Here is an 18,295-nt window from a genome sequence, read left to right on the forward strand (position 1 = left end):
GACCATCTTAGCATCGCATTCGGGTGGTATTGTTTAGAGAATGTCGGAAAATCATAAAGCAGAGACTGGCCACAACAATTGCAAGGAGACACGGCGCATACGAGAGCTCTGTTTGAAGACGGAACGAGTTTCGTCAAATATTCGCACTTATAAAACGTCCATATTATGTCCAGGGTTAGATGTTTATATGTTTACATTTTTTCCGATTGTACTGCCGAACAGGTTTTCGGCACTTTGCTCAGGGCACTGTAGAGTAACTGAGCTTTCAGGCAGGAATCAAAACTGCTCCTTCTTAACACAAATTCTGTATTTTTGATATTATCGTACATGATTATGGTAGCGAGACCAGAACAGATGCTGCACCTTACATTAAAAAAAAAAAAAAAAAGAAAGCCATGGGCGGTCTTGGGATTGCCTATTACTGTTTAGGTCCTAATGTAAGACTGGGAATTTTACGTTTTCGTGCTAAGATACAAAAACACGCAGTCGTTTTATCTGTGCACGTTACATTTTAAATGGCTGGTATCATTTCCAACTCGTACCGACACGTGCAACGAGCGCGCTTTCCAGATGACCTAAAGGTCACGAATAACCGTAATTTCTTAAGTTTTGATGATATTTCTTTTATCTTTCCAATTTGACTGGATTTGTGACACGCAGAACTGAATATAATGCATTCGAGAACTTTTAAGAATCGATACTTACATTCGAAACCATGTTTTCGAGCTCAACATAAGCTTTAAAAGTCGATGTAGGCCTAATTTGCGCGGTACGAGATTTCCAGAAACTGACTACGAACTGTATACCGGAGACCAAATTACAATGAAAGATTAAGAAATGAAGGGATTTCGCCATCATTTTGGGAGCTTTTTTATCTAATGTGCTTTATTTTATTAGATGAAATAATTAAAAAGCTACTTGTGGTCAATTGTCGTTGGCTTGGCGTTATTATATTTTTCGAAGAGTTTGGCTAGCCTAATCAAAGTTGCTGAACTGAAAGAAGTTTTCATGGGAAACTGACGAAGATTCCCCTGTAAAATTGAATATAAAGTATCGAGATTTTGGACCCTCGTACCGGTAATTAATGCGGTTTCGCGGTCTAACATGCCTGCCTCTCATCCAGAGGGCCCGGGTTCGATTGCGACCAGGTCAGGCAATTTTATCTGGATATACGTCTGGTTCCAGGTCCACTCAGCCTACGTGATTACCTTTAGTTGTGGAGCTATCTAATGGTGAGATGGCGACCCCGATCTACAGAGCCAGGAATATCGGCCGAGAGGATTCGTCACACTGACCATGCGCCCTCGTAATCTGCAGGCCTTCGGGCTGAGCAGCGGTCGCTTGGCAGGCAAGTCCCAATGGGGCTGTAGTTTGGTTTAGGAGTTTTTGTAAGATTATAATTATACATATTTCATTTTTGTGATGTTTAGCCAAATTGTTGATTGTTTTCATTCAATTCCGGATTTTCCGCTTTCCCGTGTTGTACGTTTTATTTTCATGGTCCCTCGAAAAACGGAGAATAGAGGTTTCACTGTATAGCCTATGGATTTAAGGGTTATACATTCCTGAAAGTCACTTGATAGGCTCCATGTATTGATGGGAGAAATCTGAGTGGGGAACATTGTAAGTTAATGTGTCTCACTTCACAAATATCTCCTGTCTCTCACAGTGTTGCCACGGCCGACTGAAAACAATAACAATAGTACATTGTAAACAACTCTTCAGCAAGAAGATCATTCTGAGCATCACTGCTGGACGTTTAAGACGTTCACTGTGTGTGCAACCTATGGACATCAAAGTATTCAAGAACTATAAATATATACTTTTTTTACCATATGGTTTTTAGTGCCAGGAGTGACCGAGGAAATATTTTGCTTGTCTGGTGCAGGTCTTTCTATTTGACAGCCATGGGCAACTTGCATATAAATGAATAAATAAATTGCCAAAACATTTCTCAAAATGTTCTCTAACCCACATAACATGCAGGAACCCCACCATGAATACAAGCTCCACCCCCAAGCTCACTCACCACGCCTTTCCCTTCCCTCACTCAAGGCCTCTCACCACACAGCGAATCTCTCACAGATGAAAGAATGGAAAATATGACTAATGTAGTGTTAATAAGATCTGCATGAAACAGAGGGAGTAAGTACATTACTTAATACACCTCTCACACCTTTAGCTTTGTGTAGTCAAGTTCTTATATAAATTCTGTATATTTACAGACATCCAGTACATACAAGCTAGACATACACAATTGACCTACAAACTGATTTCAACACTACATGTTCCATTCAACCAACTCAAATAGTACTGAGAATGATGATCCCTCCTAATCATCATCCGTGTTTTGAAGCGACACTCACCATACAATGATGCAAATTATTTGTTGATACCTACATATGCATCTGCAACATTGTGAATTTTTATCATTTTAACTTATGGATAACATGAATTACATGTTAACATCAAGGTCAACACCATAAGTGACCTACACTGCAAGAGGTCAAGAGTGTACCAAACCATTTTAAATGTCATCATAGCACAGACTTATTTTACCCAGCCCTAATACAACAAACTGATGAGATTTTAAGTGTATACATTGAGAAAACATTTTTATGCTTAGGCTAATTAGTCCAAGATATTCATGATTAAATGGCTAAGGATGGCCCTATGCTGTGCCGAAACTAATACCATTATATAATATTGTGTCGAAAATAAATTTTATTGGTTAGGAGGAACATATACCAAACTTATATACCATCAATATGGAACAAGAAGCTTATAAATTGCACACACCTGTGCGAGATGATGACTATATAAAGAGGTAGGGAGAGGGGTGAAATCCTGTATGCTCACTGCCTATTCTTGTCAAATAAGTATGGATCTACTCAACGCTTAATGTCTCCACCTGAACGACAAATCACCATGAACACTGCGGAGAGGCTTGAAATTGAATCCAGGCTTTTGGCATGCAATATAGGGATTAGCAATTTTATATCACCACCTCTCCTACCCTGCCAGCTAACATTCTAACGGTGAGTATTTTTTTCCAAATCAGCTAACTATGGTGTTAGACCATAAAGACTCAGCGTCTTAATGGACACGGCCACCAGGTGAGTTTACTGTAAAAATACATTTCATATGATATCAAAAGCATGCAACATGAACATCTGGTAAAATTAGGAAAGCATTTGGGTAAATTATGTAGCTGGATTTTGTGTATGTGGTACATTACCCAATCAGTAAAAATAATTGGCAACTTTTAAGAAACACTTGCATGTAAGCGAAGATTACAACCTTTTGTTATATGGCCCTTATGAAATGAGATGAAATGCATCTTAATATCAAGAACAATCACTGAAAAATTATAAAATGTATATAAACCATTAAAGGATAAAGAATAATAATCACAATCACATTAATAATAATAATAATTAGTGAACAAAACTGATAAAGATGGCTCAAGTCCTCACCTCTCTTTTGATTGGATCTCCTTCACAATGTATTACTGTGTCAGGAGCAACAATGCAGTATGGTGCAGGGTCTGTCTCCACAACTTTGAACTCAACTGCTCTCATTCCTCCACGAACAATGAAAGCATCATCTTTATGAATGGGTCGATAGGCCTCCAGGAAATACGGTTTCAGGTACACTTCAAACAAGTTTCTGTTAGAATTAAAAAATCCGTTAAGAAAAGCAGTGTTTAGCATACAGGGATTAGCAAAACATTTTCCTTTTAAGAATCCATAACACATGCAATAATTGTCATAGCATACAGTTTACCCTTATTTAATTTTTCATACTACAAGAGTGGAATCTTCCAATCTTACTGTTTGTAGTTTACACATAGAATTAACTGAAGGGTGGTACTCAGGAAGACATTTCTGAAACAATTAGGCTTATGCCAATAATCAAATTGAAATGACAGGGTCCAAAAGTTTTAATCTTATCTTGGAACTTGAAGAGCAAGTATTGCATGGAGATATACTGTACATATCATGGAAACTCGAGGCATTTCAGTAGAGAAAATGTAAGAGAATCGACAGCCAAGTATGAAATACAACCAGGAGCAAATGAACTTATTTTAAGGAAGAAATGTTTTGATCAACTTGTCAGATGGGATAGTGGGAGAAACAGATTCAATGTGTAGGGAAACTACCGAGTGTTTGAATTATGTAGGAATGCTGTTAGTTCAGGTTTCAGCCTGATCTTTTAACACAAGGGTGATGGGCCCCAAGAATCCTCGTAGTTGCTCAGTCGACAGACGGGCTATAAGAATTCTCAAGGTTATGTACCTCATGTTTCCTCAATCGCTGCTATAATCTGGTGGTGAGATTGTAAGTTTTAAATGGTGTAGTCAAGCAATATAGAGCATAAGGTAGCTATTGCTGTACCTTTCTTTCTTTAAACCTCCATGGAGTTAAAATAATATAGGAAATGTAAAGTTCCAGTGCAGCTGTCAACATGGTGTAGCTCACACAGTTGCTAAAGGATAGTAATATTCGTGATGAATTATGTGAAGACTGGTTATCAAATGTACAGTGAGACAGTGAATTGGACATTTCTTAATGATGCGAGTGATTTTGTAAGTGATCTTGGTCATACTACATCCAATCATGGGCAATAATCGCATCTGTAGGAATACAGCAGCAACTTGGATACAGCTGATAACTTAAACACAGCTTATGTAGTAGGCATAGATAGTGTGAGGCAAAGGACTCTACTTTGAGAAGTATCACACTGTACAAAAATACTAAACAACCTGGTTAAAAGTATCATGTTCCAAGTTTGAGGTTGATATTTCAATACTTTTTTGAGTTAGAGCAGTGTGAGTGGAGCAGTGTAATTTTGTTCTTGCAGCCTTGAACTGTACAGTTAACAGGGGTAGCAGCCTCCATTCAGAGTGCTTCACAAAAGTGTTAATATGGGAGTAACTACAAGAGAACAGTTTACAGCCTTCAGATGGATTTGTTGAGAATGCACTCTCCAAAATTTCCTATATGCCTTCATTCATTCTTCTGATCGTTTACATATTACACATCAAAACCATCTGTGTCAAGGCCTTCCTCTATATGATCTCATATGTTTACAACATGGCAACATGCGTCTTGTAGCAAATTTTTAGATTTCTGCATCACTATTCAGCTCCAAATTAGGCTTCTTACACACTTCAATAATCCCCAAATTTTCTGTTTCAGTCTCTTCTTTCTTTTCAGTTTCCCACACTTCACAAATATTTGAAATTTCTTTACATTTTCACTTCCACATGTTACTCCAATATCAGGTTTTTCTGCCTGCATGTTGTGATAAATACTTCACCATTCTCAGTGCTTACTTTCATTCCACATATGCCACATGCATCCATAACATCTTACAGTTTCATTATCCATAAGCTTTCTGTACATATAAAAGAAATATGGTTGTGGAGAAGAATGGAAAAAGTGAAGTGGACAGATAAAGTGAGAAATGATCAAGTGCTAAGAAAAGTAGGAGAAAGGAGAGGAAAATATCCTGGTTGGGTCACATACTACGTAGAAATTTTCTTCAACAGGGGAGGGAAAATAGAAAAGGAAGAGGAAGAAGGTTTGGAATGTTAACAGATGTCAAACAAGGGAGAAGCTATGAACAACTGAAGCAAAATGCTCAGGACAGGTATTCGTGGAGGCTGTCCAGTTGATAACTGTCTCAAGACAGATATACAGAAGAAAAGAAAATGTTGGAAGGAGTTTCCTGTATATGTACGTACAGATTTTGGCAAAAATACAAGATTCAAAGTTGATTCTCCAGGGTAGAAGCTATGTTCTCAAAATCGATTTTTAGGCTGCTCTCGATAAGTTATGAAGTTCAACCCATTTTCATATGATCACATCAGAGTTATTCCCTTTTATCTCTTTTCTTCAAGATTAACGTTGTTCTTCATTCCTTGCTTCCACTCATTTGGAATAACCTTTCCTTTTGAAACCATCATACAGCCACAGCATCTGAACTATACCAGGTGCTATCTACATATCCTCCTTTAGATACCGTATTTACTCATGTATGAGACCCCTCTTGGCTCTTTGAGATGAAGAAAATGAAAAAAATAAATCTGAAATACAAGGACCCCCCCCCAACGTAATTCGTCAGAGATGAGCGATTCCACTTCGAAGCGGGTACAAGTCTTATGTACTTCTGTTGACATCACGCAAATTTGCGAATACTTTTGTCCAAACGAGCCACGCAATGAAAACGCACGTCAAAGTCATGCCGTACATGCGTGTATTGTAGTTAAGAAATGTCCACCTCCGTTGTGTAGGACTGCTGCAGCTCTGATGACGTCGCATATATAGGTGAATACTTTTGTGTCCGACCCGCGCACTGCAAGCACGCATCAGTCATGTATATATGTCTGTGCTTTGTAGTTACGAATGTCCACCAGCGTAATGGTTAGCACAATTAGTTGCCGTTCTCAGGAGCCTGAGTTTGATTCCCGGTACCGTATTGCCAGAGATTTACGAATGGCAGGAAGGCTGATTTGCGGTAAAAATGTTACAGGCAATTCCCTTCCACTGGAGGCCGGTCTAAAAAAGAGCTGCACCACCTTGGGATGAGGAAACTAGTTTACTTTAGTTAAGAAATTTTCACGGTTGTTGCTAGGCCTATTAATACACGCAGGCGAGATCATTAACAAAGTGATCGTTTAATATCTTGTAACTCGGGAAAATATAGGGATTTTTCGGAGGGAATTAGGTTTAAAACGTGATAAAAGCAATCCAATCACAATAATTGATTTACTCGCCAACATACCTAACAAATAGTATTAATTTTTTTACATCCCCCACTTTCAATGATTTTCGGAGATGCGAAACAAAACATACTAGGTATGCGTTAATAAAAAAAGGGAGGCAACAAACATGATATCAAACACTATCATAATAAACACATTACCGCCACCACACCTGTAGATATCCTTAAATGTGGCAAACTTTCCTGTTACTTATTCTTTGGGTGGTGTGCACCATCTTGGAGTAAATTACTACGGAAGTAGCGTTTACTAAAGAAGTCCATACTACAGATGTAAATTACTACGGGAGTTACTCACTCCGGAAGTAACGTCGGAGAATTGAAGTACAATTTACTCTTTTAGTTACTACTATAGAAGTAGTGTTCGTTACTCACGGAGTAGTGTTGTGTTTGCGTATCTTCTTTAAAGAAATCTAAATGGATAAGGTTATGTGTGATAGGAAACGGGGGAAAAATGTAAGCGAAAAATATAATTGCTTGTTAATGCAGATAATGACAATGTATACAAAGGATATAGGGTGTTAGAAACACAACATAAAGATGCTGGATAAGAAAGAAATTCATGGAAAGTCGTGACAGAAGAATTCAATGCTTCGAATGATGGAAAACGCAGTGAAGAGCAAGTTAAGATTCTGTGGAAGGACTTAAAAGCGAAGGCGGAAGCAAAGCAGAAAGTCATGGACACACGGGAAAAATTATAACTGATGGTGGTTTCTTCATACAGATCGCCTACATCCACAGCAAAATTTTCCCATTTTCACACCAGGCAAATGCTGGGTTTGTACTTTAACACCACAGCCGCTTCCCAATCCCTAGGCCTTTCCTGCCCTATCGTTGCCGTAAGATCTATCTGCCGGTGCGACGTTAAGCAAAAAAAGATAAATACCTCTTCCGATTTCTGAAAAGTTCACCGTCGTCACCGAGACGGCAAAAAATGGGAATATCTGCGCGGTCACAGTCAATTGCACCCACGAATGTGTGGAAACCTGCCAACGTGAAGAATATCCTTTTTATTTTCCGAACAATCATCATCATCATTTGCAGGCGTACCTCCCTCTTGGCCTCAACTAGTGCTTTAACCACGCGATGGAAGATATGGCCAGCAGTTGTGCAGTAAACGTTAATTAGATCACCGGCAACTGTACTGAAATGTTCCGGTACGAAACACTCGTAGGGCACACAACTGTAATTTGAGAAATACAACAAAATTAAGACAAGAATTCAGCTGCAAGTGATCTCCAAGTAGATTTAGAAGGATAGTAAAGGATTCCTTCCTAAGACCAAAAACATTCTTGAAACTCTCCGTGTGCACATTATACAGCTCTCGCCTGTCACACACTGTAGGCATACGCACTATTACATTATCCATCGTTATCTGCGTCGAGATTGTCAATATAATCTAAGTAATCCATAAACGTGTTTGAAACTACTTTCCTCTCATATACGGCACGATATTATCATTAGTCAACAAGTCTAAACTTAGAGTACTCCATGCACGACGTGAGAGTAAATTCTAACCTATATTCGTGAGTTATTTACTTCTTTAGTAATATACTACAAGATGGTGTTCTTCAGCATTTTACTCTTGTAGTAATTTAGTCCAGGAGTATCTGAAAGGACTAAAATACTTCGGAAGTAATTTACTCTCGTATGGAAGTCGCCGAATGCTGACTTCAAGAGTACTACGGAAGTAGAACTTACTCTTGGTTGGTGCACGCCACCCTTTCTGTCGTGGAAATTTTGGCACTAACCAGGCGATACCATACCTAACCTAAACAATGCGGTCTCTCTTATCTCATTTACAGCTGTTAGGTAAATCCTGATGTGATAAATGTACAGAACAAGCAAGAAATATACTTAAAAATAAGGGTCTGGTTTCCAACAGCCGCAATTATCAAAAGAATGTTTCCAGTCGCTATGTATTACATTCGGAAATATAACTCGAAACATATGCTAGTTATCAGCTGGTGGTTTGGCAAGCTTTCAACAAGACTGCTTTATTCAGAAGGAGTGGCTTCTGCAACACATACACCAGCTGGGAATATCAGAGACCATCTCCAGAAACCATTTGGCCATAGCTTCACACAGTTTGGACTCTATAGTCGGGAAAGAAACTATTTTTAAAAGATTAAAAAAGACGGGACCTCGAATGCTCTCTGTCTCGATTTCAGTGCATGGCTGGCAAGATAGCAGTGAAGATGATGTCGCTTGGAATGATGACACGCCGGTAGCAGGGAAGTTAGCGGCGCAAGACCATGAAAATGAAAGCTGTGTGGTAGGTCTACTGCTCAACTGACAGAGACAAATGATCGGCCATTGAGTTATTTTGTATCAATATTGCATAATATGATAATAGGATACCCTTAGTCTTTTTCTCTATGGGGTCGAATATGAAGTGAGACGAAATTTCGTAGCAAGTTTTTACGACTGTATACTCTTACTGACATCGACCTCATAAGAGGAATTAATGAGATGAAACGAATGGCGTGATAGCTAACTAAAACAGATTATATTTATTTTATATGTAGGCCTGAATTGTGTTCACCATTTATTGACTTTTTACGTTTAAAAATACTGCCTTCCAACAAAAATAGATAGTATAACTCAAATACATTCATAAGTTTGTTAAAGAACAGTGTAGAAGGCAAGTACAATTTATAGCTCTTCATAACCTAGAAGTAGTGTTCACTGCACAAAATTTGAGGTTATTGCATACTGGACACCCCCTCCCCCATACTTTTTTTTGGCTGTGGAAGTGTGGCAGAAAGGGGAATACTACTTCATTCCCCAAAAGGTCCTCCGCAATTTCATGAGTGGTGGTCTATCATAAGATCATCAGAAAATTACTTATGAAGCATTTAAAGGAACCATAAGGTACTGATTTTTCATTCCTGATATTACTGAAGGACTACTGCTTACATGATTACCACTATTTCATTCTATCTGCTTTGGAATTTTCCCACGGGCTCTTCTGTTTTGATGGGAAACCATAGTCTTATTGTATTATTTTCTTCTTTGGATTGAGAATTTCATCATGGCGCTTACTATTTTCTGTAATTACAGTAGGACTCCAACTATCTGATGGCCAAGTACCCATACGAATTTTCACAGAAGCGCAATTAACATTTTACTCCCCTCTCCTCCAAAAACGAAGAAGGAGAATGAGGAGGGAACTACAAATGAAATTGTGAAAGATCAAGATGTTAATGACTAGGGACCGTATCTTTATGCACTTCAAACAATTAAAATATGCATGCAATTATGCACAAAAAGTGTAGAAAATGTGTATTAAAAACTGAAAATTACGCACTTCAGAACAAGCCAACTATTCACTGGAGGCTTCAGTTTTGCATGCGCAAGAAGTAGCTTCAGTGTGTCGCTCTTTTCCTCCACCAAGCAAGTTGGCTGTCTGGTTAGGGGGCACGCAGTTGTGAGCTTGCATGCTGTACCTTAATTAAGGCCATGGCTGCTTCCTTCCCATGCCTAGCCCTCTCCTATTCCATCATCGCCACAAGACCTATCTGTGTCGGTGCAATTTAAAGTAGATTGTTAACAAATTTCTTCCCCCCCCCCCCCCCCACTTTGCTGTAATATGTGCAGCCTTTTTTGCATATTGTTCAAGTTGAAATTCCTTTTCACATTTCACTTCCTTCGAGCATACTTGACAATGGACGACAATGCCATTAGTTGAATAATCACTATTAACAGACACCCACAGATGTAATAAAGACTTTCTGCTGATCTCTTACTGCATTTTGAGCAATGGATATGCCGACTAAGTGTAAAGTAAACAATAACTTAAACTCTTCATGAAACTAACCCCGGGCTACTGGCTGCCGAGATGGCGAAAATAATGTCCTCGCCTATCCCTTTCTTGAAACAGCCAGGCAGCATGCTTGTACAAAATACTGTTATCTCGTTATCCGTTACTCAGAAAGCTGCTTACAGGCAAAATAAAATTTTGTTCGAGAGGTTTTAAATTATACCTTATTTCAAATGGATATGCTGAAATATGCCGTTATGTTTAGAATATGCAATAAATCCAATAAACCCACAAAATATGCATTTTCAAAAAACCTGGTCCCTATTAATGACATTACTGTAAAAGTTCCTGGCTGTAATGCAGACTGCATAAATGGGTGTTACAGTGGGATTCAACAGAACAAGGATTTCTGATTTTAGGTGATGAAATTGTTTTAACCCTTACCGCTCGTCTGTTGGAAGAGTCCGACATTACGATATTCCTCTCTGGTCGCATGCCGGGCATTGCCCGACATGACATTGTATCGCCCACCGCTCACGTGCCATCTCTTAGCTAACGAAATACACGATGCTACACTGTACTGCCATCTTTTGATTTAGCGTGGAACTTTGCAAAATCCAGATCCTATTTGACAGTCAGTCAAAAATGTATTATTTAGATGGCAGTGTAGCCGTCAGCTGTGTCCAGTCCACTCATGCATGCGAAAGTAAACAAACATGGCCGCCATGTGCTCTCTTAATCATATACCGTGTACTGTTGGATGTTTTATATGTTAGGTAATTGTAAAAACCCCAATATTTTCGCACCTCTACTCCTTCCTTGTACCTTAATGAATATATCTAATAACATTTGACATCACCTAGAAGTGAACTGGCAACTGTAGGCTCCTGTACCGTAACCCAACACGTAGCTGATGCTGACAGCTGGCACAATTATAGATCAACAGATCCCTTTTACAGGAAATCACCATTTATAGCGGTTTCAGGCTACAAACCACCGCAAGGTATGAAACCAGAGACTAAATTAGAGTTTAATTGTTTTTTACAGATAATTATTTTACTAACGAAAACAATCGGTATCTAATAATGATAATAATAATGTAAAATATTATATCTCAAATTGTACATATTGCTTTTATTTGTTTCAGTATATCTTGCTGTAAACGTTTACAGTGGAACCTCGATTCTCCGTTTTTGGCGGGACCACGAAAAAAAAAAAGTACAGCATGGGTAAACAGAAAATCCGGGAACAAATGAATCGTCAACAATTTGGCTAAACATCACAAAAATGAAATATCTATACTTATAATCTTACAAACACCCCTAAACCAAACTATAGCCCCAATGGGCCTTCCGCCTACCAAGCGAACGACCTCGGTCTGAAGGCCTGCAGATTACGAGGTGAAGCATGGTCAGTGTGACGAATCCTTTCAGCCATTAATCCTGTCTCTCTAGACTGGGGTCACCATCTCACCATTAAATAGCTCTTCAATTAAAGGTAATCGTAGAATGAGTGAACCTAGAACCAGCCCTCATATCCAGGTAAAAATGCCTGACCTGGCCGGTAATCGAACCCGGGCCCTCTGGGTGACAGGCAAGCAAGTCAGAACATGGGGCTGGCTTCGAACATTAATTACTAGTATGCGACTTAAAAATCTCGAAACTTTACATTCAGTTTTACCGGGGTATGAGGGCTGGCTCCAGGTTCAGTCATACTACGATTACCTTCAATTGAGGAGCTATTTAATGGTGAGATAATGACCCCAGTCTAGAGAGCCAGGAACAACGGCTGAGAAGATTTGTCACACTGACCATGCGTCACCTCGTAATCTGCAGGCCTTCGGATTGAGGGCGGACGCTTGGTAGGCGGAAGGCCCATTGAGGCTGCAGTTTGGTTTGGTTTAGGGGCGTTTGTAAGATTATAAGTATACATATTTCATTTTTGTGGTGTTTAGCCAAGTAGTTGATGGTTCATTCGTTCCCGGATTGTCCGCTTTCCTGTGTTGTACTTTTTTTCTCATGGTCCCTCCAGAAATGGAGAATCAAGGTTCCACTATACTGTATAGGCCTAAATACATCATAGCAAGCGCTATCTCCAAAATTATGAAAGATGAATACAGATAATGCAAGACAGAAATTCACATTTAAAATGCGAGTAGTAGAGGCAACAAAGAGAACCTTAATACAAGCGGTAAGGGTTAAGTGTTTTGGAACATTCTTAGGACGTGAACAGCGATGACCATAATATGACAGAACGTTCCAGAAACAGCACCTAGCATTAGTGAAGCCTTCGAATGTTTTAAAATCTCTCTGAAGTTGAAGGAACAACAAACTGGATGCAATCCTTTGCAGTTTCCTGCTGGCAAGCACTTGAGACAAGGCTGCAAACAAAGTATCGGCCTCACAGTATACATATACAGGTAACGTTCTTTTCTGTAGTGCAAAGTGGAGAAATACTCTGATATTTTCTTGTTTGTTGTTGCTATGTGTTGGTATATTTCAAATTTTTGTTCTTATTACAGGCAGTAACCTAGTGCAATTTCACAATACAGAAAAATTGATCAACCGTTGTTTATTTCTGATGCAATTATCCATATTTCTGCACCAGGCCAATCCCAGACTACTCCAGATAAGTGGAGTTCTACAGTACTAGTTCGGTCACACACTGTTTCAGCAGCATTCACCAAAGCTGAAATGTATTAACCCAATTGTATCATTTGACGACACTAGCTCGCAAAAGTTATTTGTGGCATATGAATCCAATGACGAGCTCAGCTCGCGGCGATGCACTGCTGTATAATACCAATATAATGGTCAGTTATTGGACATTATAAATTTTCCAGCTAACTCATTCTTGGTTGCCTGCATTTCGCCCTCGTGTGCTAAGTCCCAACTGATGAGCCTAACTTAGCACACGAGGGCGAAACGCAGGCAACCAAGAATGAGTTAGCTGGAAAATTTATAATGTCCAATAACGGACCATTATATTGGTATTATAAATTTACTCATTCAGGACAAATATTTTAGGTTCCCTATGGGAATCAACATCTACATCAAGCACTGCTGTATATCAATACATGTAGTTCAGTTACCAACTCACAGATGCCACCTGTATGGCTTCGGTTATTTCCCACGCTCCACATTATCACACACTTCTGGAACAAGAGATAAAAGAATCTTAGGTCATATTTCACTCACGTCAGTTGCAATCATGGCGTCAAGCAGATGTGTTGGTGTTGATGAAGATGGAATAAGAAAGCTAATGGATAGTGTTTTAGAGAGCAATTATCAAGACAGTGATGTTTGTGACGATGAAATAGACCTTGAAGGTCTTAGTTCGAGTGATGCGTGTAATAGTGCTGATGATACGGAAAGTGATACAAATGACGACGGTGGGCCAAGTCTTTCGAAACGAGTTCGTACCTTAGCAGGAGCACAATTACTCATTCAATTATACTGATTTGCGTTGTATATTTCTATATACACGTACTTAACTTCCCGCAACCGAGACAAATTCTAGACCTTCAAAACATTCTCCACTCCACTTTGGCGTTTGACCGCAGCGCATGACCTTGAATGTGCCGCGCTGATCACCAGGAGCTAGCGGCTTTCTACTACAAATCTATTCGTCTGCGACTTCTAGTTATTTTTGATCTTCGTATATTAGTTGATAGTGTTGTGACTTTGTGCATACAGAATGTGGTGTCGTGTCTTTGTGCCTATCAAAGTGTGAAACTGACCTTCAATATTCATAAACATTGTACATCTTTTTACGGCTGATGATGACCTGGACTAAGGTCGAAACCGGTCCCATTTAAATAGGAATGTGATTACTGCATTTCCTTCTTTTAAGTATTGAATAGGTTGAACCTCCTTTTCAATTATTTAATTTTTAACATGTTCTCCAATATTCATAAACATTGTGAGACTTCACCTATCATTGCGTGTGCCATACTACCATTCTTAATATTACGTACCGTTTCATCTTATACCGATCCACAGTTTAATTAATCTTTTTCTTTTTCATATGCATTGTTTTACATGTTTTTACGGCTGACGATGACCTGGACTAGGGTCGAAACCGGTCCCATTTATTTTTACTATTAAATAAAAATGTAATCACTACATTTCTTTCCTATGTATTGAATAGGTTGAACCTCTTTCAATTATTTAATTTTTAACGTTAATACTTTCAATACGGAACAATGAAATTTTTATCTTTAAAAGAGTTCATACCTTGGCGCCGACTAACTGGAATGAGTGGAACTGGACAAAAAGCGACAATATCCCTGTTAGTATGAGACATGGGCTGCCAACAGTATATTGTGTGTGAAGTGGAAAGATAACAAAGATGTTTGCTTTCTAACCACTAAACACAACCTACGATCATAACCTACAATATTCCTGTTGTACATAGTGGGATAGTGGGATTCGAACCTACTATCTCCCGGATGCAAGCTCACGCGCCTCTACGCACACGGCCAACTCGCCCGGTCGTTATACTAATGTCACAAGTGTGAAAATCAAGAATTCAGTTAAACTGGAGTAAAAACAAGTGTATAGACACTCCCATTTTTCGTGAAACCATGAGCAGGCGAAGATTCATTATAATTTCACGATTTTTACATTTTGTTGACGATGAACGAGTCTATAGTAGTGACAAACTCAGGAAGATTAGATCTATAATACAACATTCCCGTTCCGAATTTTCTGAATTATATTTACCTTCACAAGACATTTAGTCGAAAGTCTAATAAAGTTCAAAGGCCGTCTTTCATATGTCCAGTGCAATAGGTCTAAACATTCAAGGTTTGGAATCAAAATTTATATAATTTGAGAAATCTAGTTCTGGCTACTGTCTAACCTTCAAAATATATGTAGGAGATGATGTAACGGATCCAAGTCTGCCGGAAAGTACAAGCGTTGTGCTCAATATGTGTGAACCATTGTTAGGCCGAGGGCATACATTGTTCTTAGATAACTGGTATTCCTCCCCAGATTTATTCAAAAGGCTGCACGACAAGAAGACAAATGTAATTGGAACTGTTAGACAGAACCGAAAAGACACGCCTCGCGATATCCGCAAAACTAAACTCAAACATGGAGAGCATGAGACATGGACTGCCAACAGTATATTATGTGTGAAGTGGAAAGATAACAAGGATGTTTGCTTGCTCACCACTAAACACAAATCAGCTAACATGACGGGGACAGGCATACTCAGACGAAAGAGAGGACAAACAAGAGGGAGGAAGTGTTAAAATCCAAGTGTGGCCTTGAATACCATAAGGGAATGGGTGGGGTTGACCTTCATGATAAGGTGACAGCTCTGTTCCCTGTCATGCGATGCATAGTAAAAGGATATAGAAAAATATGCTTTTACCTCCTAGATATATGCATTTTCAATTCCTTCACTGTATATCACAATATTACTGTTAACAAAAAGATGAGCTGACTTCAGAACTCGCATTGCAAAGCAGCTACTTGAAACTGTTCAGTTGCCGGAGTACTCTATGTTCGAGGTCGACCTTCAGCGAGCACCACCCCTACCAGATTACAAGCTAAATAATGGGTCCACTTTTCCATGCATATTCTCCCGACAGAGGAAAAAAAAAAAAAGTTACGAAAAGGTGCGTTGTGTGGTACAGCTGGGGTAAGATAAGTGAAAGTTGCAGGCAGTGCAAAAAGTGTGCTGTAGCACTTCACTTAGAAGAACGTTTTGAGGTGTACCAAGCTCAGCAGACGTACTAGAAAAGCAGCATTGGTAAGCTTATTCCTTCGTTATTATGCATGCAAATTTTCGCAAAGGAATCTTTACTGGTTGGTTTTGTATGATTTTTTAAATAATACTGTGCAGACGACTGCCGTAGTGCGGGATTTAAATGGGTTAACAATCACTCATCGAATGTCCTTTGAATATCTCATTATCTAATATTCTATCTTGGCCTCTTCCTATCCCAACTTCAAAGCCCTGTAACAACCACCTAAATATTGGGAAAAATCACATCTTAATATAAATTAAGAACAACACTGCCCTTAGCAACGAGCCGTCCAACCAATAACATACTTGCCAACTTTACAAAACCAAAAATCAAGAGATTTTGATATGAAAATTAGGAAATACAATTGGTCAAAACTGCTTATTCTACGTGTCTTGCACAATACAGGAGTACTGTAGTATATTTTAACATTTTCTCAAAACCCAACTGTTGGTATACGAAGCTACAAGGCAAAGAATTACACATCTCTATTCCCTCACAGGAAGTATGCGATTGAGATGATCGATCTCTGATAAGCCTTCCGAAGATAGTATGAACACGTGCTCCACATGTGTGAATCAGTCATGCGCTTTGATGCCATTATTTAGCAAATGCATAGATTAATATATTGCATTACGCACCCGCACGATTATGTGGAGTGCAATGCTATTTTCTTCAAGTAATAAGATAAAAGCCAGAATTGTCACCAAATGAGTCCTAAAATCTCCCTAGAAAAGTCACTAGTCGCTATCTTTGAAATTCCGTCACTAACCCCGCCAACCCCCCTGCCATGGCACTACAACCCTGAAGGGCCTTGGCCCACCAAGCGACTGCTGCTCAGCCTGAAGGCATGCAGATTACGAGGTGTTGTGTGGTCAGCAGGACAAATGCATTCTGCTGTTATTCTTGGCTTTCTAGACTGGGGCCGCTATCTCACCGCCAGATAGCTTCTCAATTCTAATCACATAGGCTGAGTGGACCTTGAACCAGCCCTCAGATACAGGTAAAACTTCATGACCTGACCGGGAATCGAACCCGGGGCCTCCGGGTAAGAGGCAGGCATGCTACCCCTACCCCACGAGGCCGGCTGAAATTCTGTCACTAAATTACTAAAATAGACTCAAAATCTAGCGACTAGTCTCTAGAATCAACTACACTGATGTGAACACGAACATAGCATGCAAGAACGATAGATTGACAATCGATATACACGTCACGATATACAGGTTTTAACAAACGTCGCATATTAGCGTGCATTCCTCGTATTAGTAAACTTTGATATTTCATTTGAGAGCCTCCGTGGCTCAGGCGGCAGCGCACCGGCCTCTCACCGCTGGATACCGTGGTTCAAATCCTGGCCACTCCATGTGAGATTTGTGCTGGATAAAGCAGAGACGGGACAGGTTTTTCTCCGGGTACTCTGGTTTTCCCTGACAGCTTCCATTCCACCAACACTCTCCATTAGCATTTCATTTCATCTGTCAGTCATTTATCATTGCTCCAGAGGAGTGCGACAGGTTTCGGCAACCGGCACATTTCCAATCCTCGCTGCTGGATGGGGGATTCATTCATTCCATTCCTGACCCGCTCAAATGACTGGAAACAGGCTGTGGATTTTCATTTAAATTGAAAGCTGTCAGTGAGCGAAGAACTTCTGCCCATAGGCCTACAAAATCAAAATGGCGAGAAAAAAAAAGAAGCCAAAATTGGGAGAAATTATAGAATAATCGGAAGGCGGGAAAATCTGTTGAAAATCGGGAGTCTCCCGCCTTAATCGGGAGAGTTGGCAGGTATGTAATAACCAAGGTAAGTTAAAAGAAAGATAGCTCTAAAGAACAAAAAAATATTTTAAACATTCTTGCAAGCGTTCAAATTTATAATTTGATAATGATGAGAGCAACATAGGATGGATATATGAGATTGGCATGCTGCTTTGAAACTTGCAAATCGTGCCAGGTTGAGTGGAATAGGAGAATACATAATTTTCA

The 18,295-nt window shown here is 39.4% G+C and overlaps 1 protein-coding gene across 1 annotated transcript in view; it reads right to left on the reverse strand.

Annotated features, from left to right (window-relative positions):
* Positions 1-18,295, reverse strand: part of TER94 (Transitional endoplasmic reticulum ATPase TER94) — a 117,893-nt gene that overhangs the window by 74,146 nt on the left and 25,452 nt on the right. Inside the window, exon 4 of the mRNA XM_068227580.1 lies at positions 3,477-3,669. Coding sequence (XP_068083681.1) covers positions 3,477-3,669 — 193 coding nt within the window. The remainder of the gene's footprint in view (positions 1-3,476; positions 3,670-18,295) is intronic.

The sequence above is a fragment of the Anabrus simplex genome, chromosome 5 (genome assembly GCF_040414725.1).
Source record: "Anabrus simplex isolate iqAnaSimp1 chromosome 5, ASM4041472v1, whole genome shotgun sequence".
NCBI lineage: Eukaryota > Metazoa > Arthropoda > Insecta > Orthoptera > Tettigoniidae > Anabrus > Anabrus simplex.